Source organism: Theobroma cacao, chromosome 2 (genome assembly GCF_000208745.1).
Source record: "Theobroma cacao cultivar B97-61/B2 chromosome 2, Criollo_cocoa_genome_V2, whole genome shotgun sequence".
Taxonomy (NCBI): domain Eukaryota; kingdom Viridiplantae; phylum Streptophyta; class Magnoliopsida; order Malvales; family Malvaceae; genus Theobroma; species Theobroma cacao.
The window spans coordinates 3,275,680-3,292,846 of record NC_030851.1 but is presented as its reverse complement, the minus strand read 5'-3'; the positions used below and the strand labels follow the sequence as shown (position 1 = coordinate 3,292,846).

The 17,167-nt window shown below is 37.6% G+C and overlaps 4 protein-coding genes across 5 annotated transcripts; all 4 read left to right on the top strand.

Annotated features, from left to right (window-relative positions):
* On the top strand, positions 1,042 to 1,882 carry LOC18607605 (peptidyl-prolyl cis-trans isomerase). The gene has a single exon (XM_007041858.2). It carries the CDS (start codon positions 1,124 to 1,126, stop codon positions 1,643 to 1,645), a length of 522 nt encoding a protein of 173 aa, XP_007041920.1. The 5' UTR covers positions 1,042 to 1,123; the 3' UTR covers positions 1,646 to 1,882.
* On the top strand, positions 4,503 to 8,862 carry LOC18607604 (probable magnesium transporter NIPA6). Of its 2 annotated transcripts, none has more exons than XM_018115584.1 (9): positions 4,503 to 5,059; positions 5,603 to 5,659; positions 5,785 to 5,875; positions 5,972 to 6,132; positions 6,226 to 6,353; positions 6,461 to 6,598; positions 7,010 to 7,102; positions 7,225 to 7,342; positions 7,636 to 8,095. In XM_018115584.1, exons 1-9 carry the CDS (start codon positions 4,936 to 4,938, stop codon positions 7,644 to 7,646), a joined length of 921 nt encoding a protein of 306 aa, XP_017971073.1. In that variant the 5' UTR covers positions 4,503 to 4,935; the 3' UTR covers positions 7,647 to 8,095. The 2 variants fall into 2 exon arrangements, with proteins under 2 accessions (XP_017971073.1, XP_017971072.1); XM_018115583.1 differs by lacking the exon at positions 7,636 to 8,095 and adding an exon at positions 8,308 to 8,862 and having other exon boundaries at positions 4,506 to 5,059.
* Positions 10,503 to 12,846, top strand: LOC18607603 (eukaryotic translation initiation factor 4B3). Its single transcript, XM_018115582.1, has 2 exons — positions 10,503 to 11,701; positions 12,463 to 12,846. The coding sequence occupies exons 1-2, from the start codon at positions 10,623 to 10,625 to the stop codon at positions 12,491 to 12,493; spliced, it is 1,110 nt and encodes a 369-aa protein (XP_017971071.1). The 5' UTR covers positions 10,503 to 10,622; the 3' UTR covers positions 12,494 to 12,846.
* On the top strand, positions 14,510 to 16,845 carry LOC18607602 (protodermal factor 1). Its single transcript, XM_007041855.2, has 3 exons — positions 14,510 to 14,786; positions 15,182 to 15,644; positions 16,277 to 16,845. The coding sequence occupies exons 1-3, from the start codon at positions 14,636 to 14,638 to the stop codon at positions 16,626 to 16,628; spliced, it is 966 nt and encodes a 321-aa protein (XP_007041917.2). The 5' UTR covers positions 14,510 to 14,635; the 3' UTR covers positions 16,629 to 16,845.

The following is a 17,167-nucleotide window of genomic DNA, read 5'->3' as shown; positions in this document are numbered from 1 at the left end:
CAGTTCTCCACGTTCACGCTTAAGTTATTGCTAAACTATAACTTAACAGTAATTAGTAGTAATAGCTTATGAAATATATGCATCTCTTGAGATCGTGAAAATAAGCGGATAAGCCCCCCCCGGAAAAAGAAAAAACAGAAAAGGGCAAAAAGTGTGCCGCATCTGATACCTTATGTTTAGTGGATTTATATTCTAATCTCATCCTTTAGGATTAAGGTGCTGAACTGCTTATAAATAAATAATAATTTTTCTAATCGTTAATTAGAAGGACCCACTGCAGACTGCGAGGCGTACATTAGACTTAGCAGTGCATTAAATATCAATATAGCAGACTTAGCAGATTCATTTCTCATTAATTAATTTCTTCCTGTAACAGTGCTTTTTAAAATAGCTAATATAAAAACATTTTAAAGCATAAAATCCTCTTGCTTATATTAGTCTTCAGATCTGAAAAGATTTCCAGTGAATCAAGTATCATATCAAAGCGGCAATCCTGCCCTTTACATATTTATCTAGAAGCTACTATTTTTAGTTTCAAAACGGTAAGGAAAAAAGAAAAAAAAAAAATTTAATACGATTGGTACATTTGTTTAGGATAGTTGGTGGAAGGAGATATCAAAGTTGATAGTACCTTGTTATTTTCCTCCAAATGCCGAGAACAGGTCAAAAGAAGCCCTTTTTCTTTCAGACTAAAATAAAAATAAAAATAAATAGATACAGAAAAAGCTCTGAGGTGTGAAAGATTTGGACCGTCTGATCAAAGTTCAGAAGCAAGCCCCCGCAAAGGTTAAAAAAAAAAAAGAAACAAATGCTCTCTCGAACTTTATAAAAGACAAACGGTGTCGTTTGTCTCGCACTCCCTCGAATAATGACAAAAAGCATATGCCACCAAACCCCCTCGGATCCCAAAGGCTAACCATAGTCAAACCTTAAACCCAACCCTGGTTAATTTTCAACCGTCACGATCAATCCACGTGTCTATCTCTCAACGGTCCAGATTCCTCTCTTCCTATATAAATCCCCTCACTCTCGCTTAAAACCCTAACTACCCATCAAAACAAAAAAAATCCCCAATTCCGTTAATCCATTTTTCTTTTTTTTACTCAAAAAGTTCTCTCCAACTATGGCTTCGAACCCCAAGGTCTTCTTCGACATGACGATCGGTGGCCAACCGGCTGGTCGGATCGTGATGGAGCTCTTCGCTGATTGCACTCCCCGCACCGCCGAGAACTTCCGTGCCCTCTGCACTGGCGAGAAAGGTGTTGGTCGTAGCGGCAAACCCCTCCACTACAAAGGGTCAAGCTTCCACCGTGTGATCCCTAATTTTATGTGCCAAGGAGGTGATTTCACTGCCGGAAACGGCACCGGAGGTGAATCCATCTACGGAGCCAAGTTCGCCGACGAGAACTTCGAGAAGAAGCACACCGGACCCGGCGTTCTCTCCATGGCAAATGCTGGACCCGGAACTAACGGATCCCAGTTCTTCGTTTGCACAACCAAGACTGAGTGGCTCGATGGAAAGCACGTTGTGTTTGGGCAAGTTGTTGAAGGCATGGATGTGGTTAAAGCCATTGAGAAGGTTGGGTCTAGCGGTGGCAGGACTTCCAAGCCTGTTGTTGTTGCTGATTGTGGACAGCTTTCTTAAAGAAAGACAAATTTAGGGTTGTTTATGTTGACTTTGGGTTGTGTTTCATGTCTAAATCTTTGAATTTCTGTCCTTTTGCTTCTTTTTATGGTCACTGGGTCTGGGTTTTGGTGGTTCTTCAAGAACTTGCTTTATGTAGTTTCTATGAACTACCATAAATAAGGTAGGCTTTTTTATCATCATATTACCCTTTTCTGCAATATTATCTGTTTAATGATAAAGATGAAATTGGGCTTTGTCCTCCGGAGGTCTGGCCACGGTGATGACGCTGATGTTTGGTCACCGACCGTGAGCAAAACTATATTTTATTAGTCAATGTTCATCGTGGAAAAATTGGTTTTTAGGATAAAACGGGTAGACTGTAAAGGACGGATGTAGACAAGAGGAAAAGACAAAAGTAACGATAAAAATATCTCATGGGGATTCTTGATTTTTAATAAATGAGAAACCAACCCCAGGCCTAAAAGCACTTGATAATTATCATTAAGGGATGTGGTCCAGTAGGGGGGAGGGGTAGGTCCTGCGAGATCTGATCCACAGCTGAAGCTGCAAGGGAAGAAGAGGAGTGAGAGAGAGAGAGAGAGGGAATATCTATCTTCGATACACTGTTTGGTCTCGATTTGTGACGGGAAGGAGCCCGTTTTCATATGTGGCGTCCCACCACCGCTTTGTGATGATGTAATGTTAAGAGTTTTTCATGCCTTTCGTTGGTCACTCACTCACTCTTGTACGACATTTTTTGCCTTTGTGTGATGTACAATTCAACAGTGAAGCATGCGTAATAAATGATTTCGAATTGCAGTTGTTTCTGCAAAAATTTTGTCTGGTTTCTCTTTTTCGACAAAGCTTTAAATGCGTGCACTTGTTGTTAACTCAATTTTTGACGTTAAATATGGTAATGGAAAATCTCTACTAAGATTGACAATGATTACCCAACAAACACAGCTAGTTTGACAACAGACTAGGGCACCTTTTCTGCTTAATGTTTATGGTAATGTGAAATTTTCAAACCAGCTTCCATGAATCAACCAGAACCAGATTCACTCCCTCTTTAAAGTTTGCTTCCTTTTTAGTTTAGCTAAGGCTTAAGATTTTTCATGTACTGTTGTTGAGTTTCCATTACATTCTGTTAGTGAGCTCTGGGCCCATTAGTGATCCATATACTTACCAAATGAGGTTCTTTTACTTTTGGGCTTAGATGGGATGGGCTTAGCTTCATGTTGAAGCCTGTTCTTGATTTGCATAGCCCAATTACTTTGTTCAATGCACTGGCAAAATTAACAAATCGAGTATCCTTCATTCACATGGATGAGAGTATTCGTTCCTCTTTCAACATGAAAGTGAAGAACAAACATCTTGATAAGAGAGGTGCTCAAATCTTCATTCCAATTTTCCAACAATAACAAGTTTAAAACGTTTCTGGTTTCTACTAACAGAAAAAAACAAAACGAGCCATAAAATCCATCAAAAGCTTGTGGGAGAAACCATTTGTTTAGTTACTGTAAATGGTAAAGTGCCTTTGTCAATGCACAACAGGGAAGCTTCCTTCATTAATACAAGTTCGAGGGGAAGCTTCCCTAGATTCCCTTGATTCCTTCCCTCCTTCGTTTAGGCAAACTTCCTCACTATTTCATTTATCTAAGTCAAAAAGAAAGGATAATAATTTCATGATCAAGTGATGTTAGAGTGAATCTAACTTAAATAAATTACTCTAAATGAAAACAGGTAAGATAGTCGATGATAACAAAAATATCGTCAAATTGATCGAGAGAGAATATTATTTCAAACTTTCAAAAGAAATAAATAAGTATTTCGCTTTTAAAATTTATAAACATGAATGTCACATAAATTTATCAATTCAATTTTTTTAAAATAATATAACAATTTCGTATACAAAATCAAACCAAATTGATTATATTGTCTTGAATATTCTGTTCACAAGAAAATTTTATTCTCACAACCCAAAAAGAAATTTGTTTTTCAGGAAGCAAGTGCCGCCCCCCCCGCCCCCCCCCCCCGATAATTATCATCTTCATCAGCCTTTATTCTTTGTGGGCTAAAGTCTAAAAAATATCTTTATCCTCTCATAATCATGACTCCAAAATTTAACGGTCTTCTTGGTGTTTTAGTGTTTAGTCCTGGATTTATGTCCAAAATTATTCGACTTGTGCTATGATAACAAATCCTATTAAAACTACTACCATTTTGTTTCTTTTTCTTTTTTCCCCTCTGGGATTTAATTGAAATCTGCAATCTTGAATTAAAACATCCAATTTTCATTCTATGTCACTCCTACTATATTTCGTTTTAACCCATTTTTAACAATACATTTATTGCATTTTCCAAACAAACAAATTTTAACTTTTACGTAGCATACATGTGAAATATCTCCCATACAATATTTAATACAATATTAGTATATAATACTTATAATTTTAAAAATATTCTTTTAATTAAGTGATAATATAGTTGTTATCAAAAAAAAAATTCCAGGATACCATGTAATGTGAAAGGAATCTTTTTTGTAGGTAGTAATTGTGGGCATTTTCATTATTCTTTTCCGCCCTTTAAAGTTAAAACCAAACGGTTAAAAAACATTAACAGGCAGCAGGGAGGGTCAGCCAGTGCCTCTGTTGTCATCCAGCTCGTCAACAGCCCAATCACCCCTTCAAATTACATTTCAATCCATCAGATTGATTGGCCTTCTCAAGCCGACAAGCCTCTGGTAAGGGCAAACTCGTCACTTCGTTTCTTCAAACAGGCCCCACCCAAATCAATTACCGACCGATGACCCCCTTAGACTCACCATAAAACAAAAGGACAAAATTAAGATGGGCAGATCGTTTTCGTTTTTCAGTATAGTAGTATCGATCAACGACATAGAGGAGGACGAGCGTAAGTTAGTGAAAAGCCTTGCGAAGTAGGGGATCATTAAGCTATTTTATGGGGTCCGTACAGAAAGATGGGAAGTTTCCGACAACGCGACGGAACTAGAAAGAAATGAGTCGAGGACTTCCTGATAGAGAGAAAGAGGGTTTTAGATCTTTCTCTTTCTCTCTTTCATTATCACTTTCCATCTGAACAAATCACAGCAAAAGAATCGATTAAAACGTTGCGTTGCAGAGTCAAAAGCTGTTCGCTTTTTTTATTTTTTATTTTAAATTTTTTTTCTCGAAGGCGGATTCTTGCTCTTCTTTTTGGCGGGAATTCGAATTCTCTCAATCTTTCCATTTTTTATCATCAAGACAAAAATATTTGGAGCGTTGATTGATGTGATCAAAGAGAGAGAGATGGGATTGTCGGACAATTCGAAGGGAGTGATATTAGCAGTGGCGTCAAGCGCGTTTATCGGGTCAAGTTTTATTCTGAAGAAGAAAGGACTCAAGCGTGCTGGTGCTACGGGTACTCGCGCAGGTCTGTTCTAATTTTTAATCCACGATTTTTCGCGTAACTCTCGCTGCCAATTTTGACTCACTATTGAGCTTCTTTTCTTTGCTTAGTTTTGATTTGACTCATCCGGTTTTTTTTTTTTAATTTAAAAAATTTCCGCTAGTTTGATCCGTTGTTATTTCAGTGGAGTGATACGATTTTGTTAATTGAATTAGCTCAATGGATGTGAATCTTAAATTTGTTTAATTATGACATTCAATGAGTGACATTCATTTCAGATTTAAATCAGCATATTGTGAATCAATTAGTAGTTTAGTACTATCGGGTTTCTTTTAATTTTGCGTTGGATTATTAATTAGTAAGGCGATTAACAACACAAGTATGAATATTATGTGATGCTGTAAAATTTTCAAGTATCAAGATTTTATCTGTTTTCGATTCTTAAGAACTGCATTGTGTGCATCAATGAATAGCTATTGAGATAGTGCAATATGGAAATGGAGCTAAGGCAAGCTTAGCATTATCAATGTGATTGACTTTCTTTTTATTTCATCTGGAATAATGTAGGAGTTGGAGGTTATACCTACTTATTAGAGCCACTTTGGTGGGCGGGCATGATAACAAGTAAGTATACTGACAACACAGAATCTCTCTTTTTTTTCCTCCAAATATGTAAGCATGAAATTGTGTTCCTTCTTAACTTTATTATTGAGTTTGGTTTTACCTTTGGTGAATTTTTGTACAAATAGTGATTATTGGAGAGGTTGCAAATTTTGTGGCTTATGTATATGCTCCTGCTGTTCTAGTTACCCCACTTGGTGCACTAAGTATAATTGTGAGGTAAGCTTCTTTTGTTTGTGATGGCTTCTTTAGATATGATTGAATTTATTTATCTATCTATTTTCAATGACTGACATGCTTGATAAATTTGAACAGTGCTTTTCTGGCACACTTTATGTTGAAGGAACGAGTTCAGAAAATGGGTATTGTAGGATGTGTCTCCTGCATTGTAGGTTCAGTGGTGATTGTAATCCATGCACCACAGGAGCATACTCCAAGTTCTGTACTAGAAATTTGGACTCTAGCAACACAACCAGGTTTAGCCCCTCTCTTGATGTTTGTTATTCTTTGTTGTTCAACACTCATTGTGAGTGATCTTCTAGTTCTTTTTCATGTGTTTCCGCTGGCAGCTTTTCTTATTTATGTAGCAGCTACACTTTCAACAGTTTTAGCTTTGGTTTTGCACTTTGAACCTCATTATGGGCAGACAAATTTACTTGTGTATTTGGGAATATGTTCCTTAATGGGTTCTCTTACGGTACGTAGATCTCCTTATGAACTTTTATTGACAATTTCTGAATAGCACCATGGTAGTTATTATGCTGTTGATGCTTTTGTAAATTCGTTTCTTGCGTGCTGTCGCAGGTTGTAAGCATCAAAGCTATCGGGATTGCCATAAAGCTTACATTGGATGGGATAAGTCAATTAGCTTATCCTCAAACTTGGTTTTTTATTACAGTTGCTGCAATTTGTGTTATTACACAATTAAATTACCTCAATAAGGTTAGGTTCTGTCTCTTGGTGGTTGTCCATTCCTATTAACTTTATTTTAACATGGTTTCAGTGATTGACCAATGACCATGATCTACTTTAAAACATATCCTCTACCTACCTAGCTAGCATACTTTTTCGTATGAAACCTTAATTATTGCATATCAGAGTATTGCAACTTAACCAATCAAATTCATAATATAACATATAGATGAAAATTTCGTATCTAGATCCCGGAACTACTTACACTTTTTAAAATATTTAAAAATCTAGGATCAGTTAATATTTTGGACATGGAAAGTAGCCTTCTTGTATGCAATCTGTTTTGAGTAAATGAGCCTTTTTCTCTCTCATATTGCACGATGTTTTTGAATGGTTGGTCAACTTTTGTGCTTCACTGACGTGTATGTGTCTTCATTGTAGGCCTTGGATACATTCAATGCTGCAATTGTTTCTCCTGTATATTATGTTATGTTCACAACTTTGACCATTATTGCTAGTGTAATAATGTTTAAGGTAAATTATTTAAGTAATCCTTCTTCAATTTGGTTCTGAATGCCTAATTGTATTTGTAATTATCTGCAACTACAGGAACTGAAGAGCACAAATTGAGTGTTGTTGTCTTGTTCTTTTTACAGGACTGGTCTGGCCAAAACGTGAGCAGTATTGCTTCTGAGATATGTGGATTCATTACTGTGCTCTCTGGAACAATCATACTTCATGCTACAAGAGAACAGGAACCACCTCCTCCAGTAGGTATGTATAGATCTTGTCCTTTATCCCCACTCTTTTTGGTTCCCTCTTTTTTGGGCAGTGAAATACAAGTGGGAGATGTCAAAATTATAAATTTCTTGTTGCCCTCATTCTGCTCCTTCTTCTTGATTAAAGTCAGACCAAGGAAAAAAAATTGATATCCTGGCAAACAATCATTTTGCTACTAGTAATTTTGCTTTAATATTGTCACCATTGTTGATTTGATTTTGTTCCAAATCTGTTCACAGCTTGCCTTAAAATGGAAAAAGAGACTGATTTATTGATCTTTATGGTAGATGATTTCTAGGGCCATGCAAAAAAATATGCAGGAAAACCATCTCTTTCTTAGCATCACATTGGACAGTCTGTTTAAAATATGTGCCTTTTGGATAATTAGTGGGCGTTTGCCATGGAGGCAAGAACTGGGAATAGTTCCATTGAAAAGAAGAAAAGAGATTGGAGACGGGGGATTTGCTTGGATCAGCTTCTTGTTAATTGCTGGCTTTGATCATCATATACAGCAGCTGATGTAATATACTTTTTGATGCCTCTGAAATAAGAGGTCTATTTCAGAAACTCTGGTGTGGTATGGTACTGTCTATAAAGATTCTGTGGAACATCTTATCCTGTTTTGGTACTTTATTGATGACACTGATGTCCCAGATAGGATGTGCCATGCCCACCCCATCATTTCACCTATGTATTGTTGCCTGGGATAAGCAAAATGAATTTTCAGACCCTTGTATATGCAGATAACCATTCATGTCGATATCTGATATTTAAACTACCCATTTAGTCTTCATTGAATTATGCAAGTGTAAGTGAGACTGGAAACATGGAGTTGCTTCAACTTTCCGTTCCAACTTGTTTGAAAATGCTTCTTAGATAATTCAACCAAGTAGTCTTACATTGTTGGCATGTTGCCTTTTGACTTGAGCTTATTTTTTGATAGAGCCTCTACATTGCAGGAACTGTAACATGGTATGTTAGTGGTGATTCTGTAAAGAGTCCTGAGGATGAACATCTAATCACTCTACGAAGTTTGGAGTATTACGAGCCATGATTTTCTCCATCAAAGATGAGTGTCTTGATCTCCCTCCATTGAACTGGGTAGAATACCTGGAATGCAAGAGAGTCAGTCCCTCTGTTCTCCAGACGAAATTTGCAGGTGTCAACAAAAGCCAGAAAGGTAGTTTTAGCGATTCCTTTCCTTGACAACCAGCAAATGGGACCCCAATTGAGATCAGTTAATGCGCCCTGGATTCTTGCATCATTATCAACTTGGAATGAGGAGTTGAGTGCAGTATCTGTCCCCCCTTTGACAGTGGTGATCTCATTCCCATCTGAGTTGTATATTCTTCTTCAGTTGTTTCCTTGTGTTGAGGTTGAGATGATTCTTTTTCATTATTTCTGTCAAGTATGTGTCAATTCTTTTGTATTCTAATAAAGCATACGAAAAATCTTTGCGGGTGTTTGATTCTTATAAAGCTTTTGCTTGGGTCCGTGTCCCATGGCGTTCCAAACTTTGGAATTGGAGGAATCAGTCAGCTTTAGAAGTAAGCAGCAGCAGCACCTTTTAAAAAGAGAGGCTGAGAAGGAGATGTGCGTCGTTTTACAAACGCAACAAAGGTAAATTTCTCATTCCAACCCAATTGCCCATTGGGGATCGTTGACTGCGTAATCCAATAAGCTACCCTTAGGAATCATTTCTGTTTTTAATTTAATGAGTTTTAACGTTTAAGCCATGGTAAGTGTTAGAATTTTTTTTTTAATTATACTTAATTTTAACGTTTTTCTTTTCCTGCCAGGGACGGATTCAGGGTGGGGTGCCAAGTTCCCCTATAAAAATAAAATATATATCACATTATTATTATAAATATTGAAAAGAAAAAAGTTATATCGATACTAAAAAGTGATTTTCTTTTCTAATAATAAGGTAATATATGTAGATTTAAATGAAATAAGGTTTCATGATTAATTTATTTTTTGATACGGGACTCACCAAAATTCAGATTACAAGTGATGTCTTTTATTTCACCAGTTGCTTTTCACATAAAAAAAAAATTGTAAAACATAACAAAAGTAAAGGAAAAACCAATAGAAAGAGAAGAATAAAGATATATAGCTTTACGAAAGAAGCGTTAAAGAAAAAAAGGGATGAGATCACTTCACTTTATTCTTTTAAAATTCGAAGATATTCAAATCATGAGTAATTGTTTTTTTGGTCATTTTATAGATTGTGATTTTGATAAAGTATTATTTATTATTTAAAATTTTTATATTAATAAAATAATTTGGTGCATATAAAAAATAATCAAAGAATAGTTTGAAAAGAAAATATATTATCAATTTTCAAAAGAAATTTTTGAACGGATGATTGTTTAGTTCCATATATATAAAAAATAGTTTTTTTAGTATTGATAATTAAAAATTTTTACAATGGTTTCAAACTATAAAAACCTGTAAAAAATTTGTAATATATTATATTTACATATAAATAAAATAAATTTTTTTAAAACTTGAATTAATTTTTATTTATACTTTTTTGTATATTTAATGCTCTATATATATATGTATATTAATTTGCCCAACTAAATATAAATTTTCCTGCTATGGTGGCATGGCATAAGGAAGATCTCCAAAAATATTTAGCAAGGAAAATGTACCATTTGGATTATTATTTAACAGCCTTCTAAATAATTACTAAAAACGATTTAAGAGATTTAATTTTTGTGAGGAGGGGAATTGAATGTATCCATTTGAGTTAATTAAATTAGTCTTTTTACCCTTTTTTGATACAAAAGATGCATGAACTATGCAATTATTATTATTATTATTATTATTTTGAAAAGCACCATACAATTATTATTAACTAATTATATATTTAGATTAATTCAGGAAAAATGAAACTTTAGAAAATAATTAAACTTAGTCCCAAAATGAAACTTTATTGGGTAACGGAAAGTAAGTCCGTAAACAATTTCCAGCCACAAAGAAATACAAGAAAATATTTTCTACCAATAACAGAGAACATATTGAGATGCTTGGGTCCCAATGGTGTTTGGTTACACATAAAAATGCAACAAATCCACGTCAAGTCCACAGGAAAAGAGAAGTCCCAACATTCCATCTTCTTCTTACGAATTTCCTCCACCGTCCGATCTGATCCTATCATCTCCTCGTATAAGAACCCTTTCCCTCTCCCTTTCGCTCCCATCAAACGCAAACTCTCACAACCAAAACCAAAAACGCAACCTTTGGAACAGCGCTAACGCACAAAATCATGGCGGCGACTGTCTCGTCTCCTTGGGGCAAACCCGGCGCGTGGGCTCTCGATGCCGAAGAACACGAAGCTGAGCTCCAACAACAGGATCAAAACCACGGTGATTCTTCCTCCGAAAAGCACGCGGATTTCCCTTCTTTAGCCACCGCTGCCGCCGCCAAGACCAAGAAAAAGAAGAGCCAAACCCTATCTCTCGCCGAATTCACTACCTACGGCGCTGCTAAGCCTAGTGAGCCAACCCGCCTCACTCACGAGGACCTCCTTGTACTCCCCACCGGCCCTCGCCAACGTTCCCCGGAGGAACTCGATCGTAATCGGCTCGGTGGCGGTTTTAAGTCCTACGGTTCGAACAGATACAATTCCAACGGCGACGATTCGTCGAGTAATGGTAGATGGGGATCTTCTAGGGCTTCGAATAGAGATTCCAATAGAGAAATTGCACCGTCACGCGCTGATGAGATCGATAATTGGGCATCGGCTAAGAAATCGACTTCCACTGGAAACGGATTTGGTGGTGGATTTGAAAGGAGAGAAAGAGGAGGAGGAGGATTTTTTGATTCGCAATCAAAAGCCGATGAAGTAGATAACTGGGCGGCTAATAAGAGTTATAAAAGCGCCAATGAGGCACCGCCACGGAGATTTGGTGGGGGTTTTGAGAGGAGAAGCAGTTTCGATTCGCTTCAATCGAGGGATTCACCGAGGGATTTGGATAATTGGGGAAAGAAAAAGGAGGAGAGTGGCAGTGCTGGTAGTGGTGGGGTGAGGCCAAGGCTTGTGCTTCAGCCACGTACTGTGACCGAGGAGGGTAAAAAGGAGGCGACTTTGGCAAAGCCCAGAGGGGCAAATCCTTTTGGCGAGGCAAGGCCGAGAGAGGAGGTGTTGAAGGAAAAGGGGAAAGATTGGAAGGAGATTGATGAGAAGCTGGAAGCTGTGAAGATTAAAGAGACAGTTGCGGTTACAGAGAGAGGAGAGAGAGGAGGAAAGGTCAGTTTCGGGAATGGGCGTGCCCCGGTGGAAAGGAGCTGGAGGAAGAGTGATTCTGTTGAGGCTGTTGCTGCTGATGCTGATCAATCCCAAAGGTCTGAAATTTGATTGCTCCGTTAATTTGAGAATATAGCTGTATTTTTTTTGTGTGTAAGATATTGATAGATTATCTAGGAGCATGTTTTCTTCACTATGAAGCTTGTTCGTTTCATATATTAACTGTTTATATATTTCTAGGACATTTTGTTCTCTCGTAAAGCTTAATGCGTTTTACTAGCAATGTTGGGTTCTTTCATGGTGTTCTATATTATTATTTCAAACTCATTGTGAACCTAAGAAACATAATAAAAGTAGCATAATTGTATCTCCCCTGCCATTTTTTGCCTTCCACTATTGCTTTAGAACGGAGTTCTCCTATGCATGTAGGAATACTTGGACAGTATTTCTTCTAGGCTAGGGATTCTGGGAAAGCAAGTTGATTTTAACCAGCTCAATGGATAGATAGCCATTCATCTTTTTCATCTCTCCTATTCATTTTTTTTTAAACACGTATTGACATTTAGATGAATCTGAAGCATTTCCTTTCAAGTGAAATCCCTTGTATAAGAACGAGTTGGAGAACTTCTTGTTAGTTGTTATACTTCTTAATGATCATAAATTGTGGTAATTACAAAATTGATGGTTGTTTTCAAACACCACCCCTTCCCCTCCAAAAAAAAATGCTAAACCCCCTGTCTATTAATTCCCCTTTTAAAATGCGGACCAATTTCAGTTGGGTTTTATAGAAAGCTGTCTGCTCATTATGTGTTGCAACATGACATGCTAACTTTGGTCTGTTTTTCCTCCTGGGTTCCAGCTCTGAGAATGGCCATGTTGAAGAGAATTGAAGATAGAGACTGACAAATGCAAAGCTTAGGTCCACAGAGAGGAAGAAGAACAAACTTCTTTTGAACGTTTTGGAAGTCTAATATGTTGAGTTGATGAGACTTGTTTGTCTTTTGTTGTGACTGTTATTACTGTTGAATGCAGTATTTAAACAATTTTGGTAGGCCTTGATTTAGTTTCACTGGCTTGGTCAACATGTCTTGTTTGTAGGAGCGTTGCGTCAGAGTTGCCCATGTTATTAGAGTTTTTATTTTTTATTGTTAAGTTTTGTTTTATATTGTGAGCATGAGTTAATATTTATAATTGTTTGAATTGGTGACCAAATAAATCAATGGTTTTTTGTTTGTGCATTAAATTATTTGTTCTTGGCTACTCTGGCCTTCGAGCACCTGTCCGATATTTCTAATTCTGATGTCTAGTTTGTATGTGTGCATTGCTAGCCTATATTTGCATAGAAGATTTCTTATGCTCTCCACCATTTAGAAGTCTAAGTTTGAGCTCATAGCCTGTTCAAACCTTACTACTTCGGCAAGTTAGAAATACAGGTTGGGTTCTACATGACTAAACATGAGCCATGTTGCATATGCATTCTTGTTCAGTAAGTGATATGAGCTGCATAGTGGCTTTCTAAAGAGAACTTGATGCACATGTTGTACTGGAGAAAACTCTGTAGTATTCTTGTTATTGGGGCAAGTTTTCCTCCAATTAAAATTTAAAATGACCTAATGGTCAGTTTTAGATACGGGCAGGACAGCCTTTTTCGTATTTTTTGAGAAGGCGTGGTACAACTTGATACCCTGCTGAGATGCCTTAAGATTTGACCAAGTTGTTTTGAGATGGATTTGTAGATTGGAGCTGTACTGGTAACTTTAATTGTCTAGACTTGTATGTTGTAGGGAGTACTAGGGAATTAGGAAGCATGGTTGCAGGCTACAGGAAAGCAAAGGGTTTTTTGCAGCTTTGGTTAAATTTAATATGATTTGGCCTTAATCCAAAATGATAATGTTGCCATGCCTCGATGGCACTTGCGTCTTCCTTTACATTCCCATCAGAAACCGCGTTCAGGCGGTTTGGCGCCAAGATGTAGCCCGCCATGACAGGCTTCTCGCGATGCGTTTTGAGTAAATCGTGAGAGGCATTCTTGTAATCACATCATCCATGATTCTTGTCTGTCTGGTGTACAATTTAGACATCAATCGGGTCCGCCCCATGCGGGCAGGAGGTTAGTTCCGGTAATTAAAAACGCAAAGAACTTGCATACCTGGAGACATGTGTTATGCAGTTGGAAAGAAAAGGGGATTGGAGTATAGCAGTCAGCGAGGAAACTTGGTGGTTCTGGCTTTTCACATGAATTTGGTCATGCCCTCTTTCATCAATGCTCCTCTCTGCTTTGACGGCCAACTAATTCCCTACACCACCAATATTTCAAAATTTTACGGCTATACAGAGCAACCAAGAATCAAAGGTCTGTTTACATGTATGCATCCAACGTTTATTTTGCTAAATCAATAGTTTATTATTTTTTGCACTATAAAATGCTCCACAAGTCCACATAGCCATGCTGGTGACTAATGCACAGGACGGTTTGGTTTGATAAATTCTACTTTCACACCATTGCTTCAGACAAAATGCCCTCTGGAATGTAATAAGTTCCATTCATCACTGTTTTGAGAATAAATTTGTAGGACCCTTGGCGGTTCACTGTCAGGGAGATGACATAAATGATCAGATCTTCCTTTTGAGGCTATTGTTTCAACTTTAACGATCTAACATTTTCTTTTAATTAAATTTGTGTACAAATAGTATCCGGAATTAATATATTATTTTTATTTAAAAAGTAAGATTTGAATTTTTTGTATTGAAAAAAATATAATAACTGTGTACGAGTACATTTTGATGATCTGTGCATCGGTTTAATCTATCTGCTTGCTCGCCTGCAATCACAGGTTCTTAAATGTACCTATAATTTAAAAACAAAATTTCCAAACCTCATTAATAGAGACAGTTGAGGGCTGAAAAGGCGACACCACTACCCTTTATTACTCCCCCTCGCTGGTGCAAGTGTACATCCAGAGTTGATAAATCTATCATTTCCACTTTCTGACCAGCCTGCTTTCCGGTTTCTTCTGTATTCTCCAAGTTTCATGGATTTGGCACACAAGCTCCTTCTCACCGCTTTGCTCATTGTTGCAGCAGCCCTAGATGGGACGCAAGCAGCTGCGATGGTTTCTGGTACCGTCTTCTGTGACCAATGCAAAGATGGCCAAAGATCCCTTTTTGATTATCCCCTTAATGGTAAGATCAATAGCCCTTGACATTGTAATTATTCTTCTTTTGTTTTTTTTTTTTGTTGAAAATTACTGGATTTCATTATCATAATACCAGGAAGAGGTTCCCTGGAATACAAAAGAGCACATGATATTCTTCTTTTGTTTGAGATTGCTTTTGCCTTTTAAGTGTAAACTGTCCACAGAATCACCCAGGCTACCCATGTCTGGGACGTTGTTTAACAAGGAAGAATTGGCATTCTATCGAAATTCTGAGTAGAATTTTGGACTGACAAAAAATTGTTGGCTCTTAATATGGTTATTGGACAATGTAATCTCCAGAAAACTGTTTTTGAAATTGAAAGCGTTGTAAGTGCAAATAGTCTGCAGAATTAACCAATGGATCCTCTCTCCGTCTTGCAGGAATGAAAGTCACGATCACTTGTGCTGATGGTAATGGGCAAGTGACAATGTCAAGGGAAGAGACCACAAATTTGTTCGGAAGCTATGTCATGAGGTTTGATGGCACACCAGACTTAAGTAACTGTTATGCCCAGGTTTCAGGCAGTGGACAAGGTTCAAATGGCTGTGGTGCAACTGCTGGTCCTTCTCAAAAACTTAGACTTATGTTCAGGATGTTTGGCATGGAGATTTATGGTGTGGATTCTTTACTTTCTCAGCCTACCGAGCCTATGTCGTTCTGCCCCAGGTCAGCTAATCCTGTGCCCGCACCGAGAATAACACCTACAAGGCCTTCTGGACCAACAGCACCTGCAGGGTCTCCTCCAACTTTCAGGCTGCCCCCATTGCCACTATTGCCTCCGCTGCCACCATTGCCTCCAATGCCACCATTGCCATTCTCACAAGCATCGGCTTGTTCACATCAGTAAGTTCACTTATGGGTCTTCTTTTAAGAGTCATGACTCATTTCGGCACAATAATGTGCTAAGTAACCCCTTTTATGGTATGAAACCTGTGCTGTACCAGTATATATTATTGTGTGCCAGCCTACTTAAATTTGATTAGTCAAACAACCAAATTTCTACAAGAAAATATGGACCTCAGCCGATAGGGCCAAGAAGGGAAATTCACCATTTAGATATCACTACGCCCATAAGAGCACACAGGGGACATGGAGCTAATGCAGTTATGCATCTGTTAATGTACATGTGCATCAGGCTTGGGGCAAACAATGCCCTCATGCTCTAATTTACACGTGCAAACTTACAAACCGTGCTAGCATTCCACATTGGCACTTTTTGGCGAATCCATGTGAGTAGAAAACTTTAAGGTGTGAAAGCTAGACCAATCCATCCTAGAACCCCAGAAGCTGACAGATCAGACTCGTGAGCTTTTATTATGCTAGAGTTTCACAACTCACAGGAATCTTAATCCACAATAACAAAATTGTCTAGAGCCGTGGTAATAGCTGTTAGTTGGCTGGGAGGAAAGTCGAGTCATTATAACTCTTGTTCAGCTCAGAAAGTAACCAATGGTTTTGTGGCTTTCCACTTTCAGGTACTGGACAATGCCGGAGTACAAATGCTACTGGAGGGTGCTGAATCCTGAGTCAAAAGTTGCTCTTATTTTTGGGCCACTTGCTGCCAGGAGATATGGGACTGATATGACCCTGTGGGAAAGCCTTCAAGGGAGAGGAGACCCATACAAAACTCTCCTGAGGGAAGGGACAACGGCCCTTCTCAATTCCTATAACAGCCTTCAATTCCCTTACAATTCAGTTGCTGTTGTCACACGCATGAATTGGGCCCTGATGGGTTCCACTCGGGGCGCCCTCATTACTGCTTTACGATTCATAAGGGCTAATGCTGGCTCTGGCAACGTCACCTGCAAATTAACCCCTTGCAAGTGATCCCTCTGATTTTATAGGCGTTCATTTTACATTACTTTCTATATAATTCTGTTAGTCATATGTTATTTTCTAATTATTCATCATGTGCAACAGTATTGTACATCTAGAAGAGGGTTATGGCTTATAGTTATTGTTACTTTAAGCGGTTCGTGCATCTTCTTTTCACCCATTATCTGAGAATAAAATTGGAGTCCCCGACTTCATACACTTTTGTCTACTATTTTTACAATTTTTTTGTTGGAAAAATCTCTCAGGACCAACATCTTGTTAAAATTTTATTAAAAAGATAGAAAAGTGAACTACGCTGGAGAGGAGACATAATTCTTACCTCCATAAGTACATAAGAAAGATAAGAAGATATCCCTAATGGGAGTACTACTTCCTTTGCATGAATTTTAAGAAAACATGAACTAAATAAAATTACTTGCTTACAGGAAATAAAATAAAAAAAAGCACTACTCCTTACATTTATTTAAATCTAACATCTAGTAAATTAATTCTATTTAATTTAAGAATAGCATTAAACTTACTTTCAACAT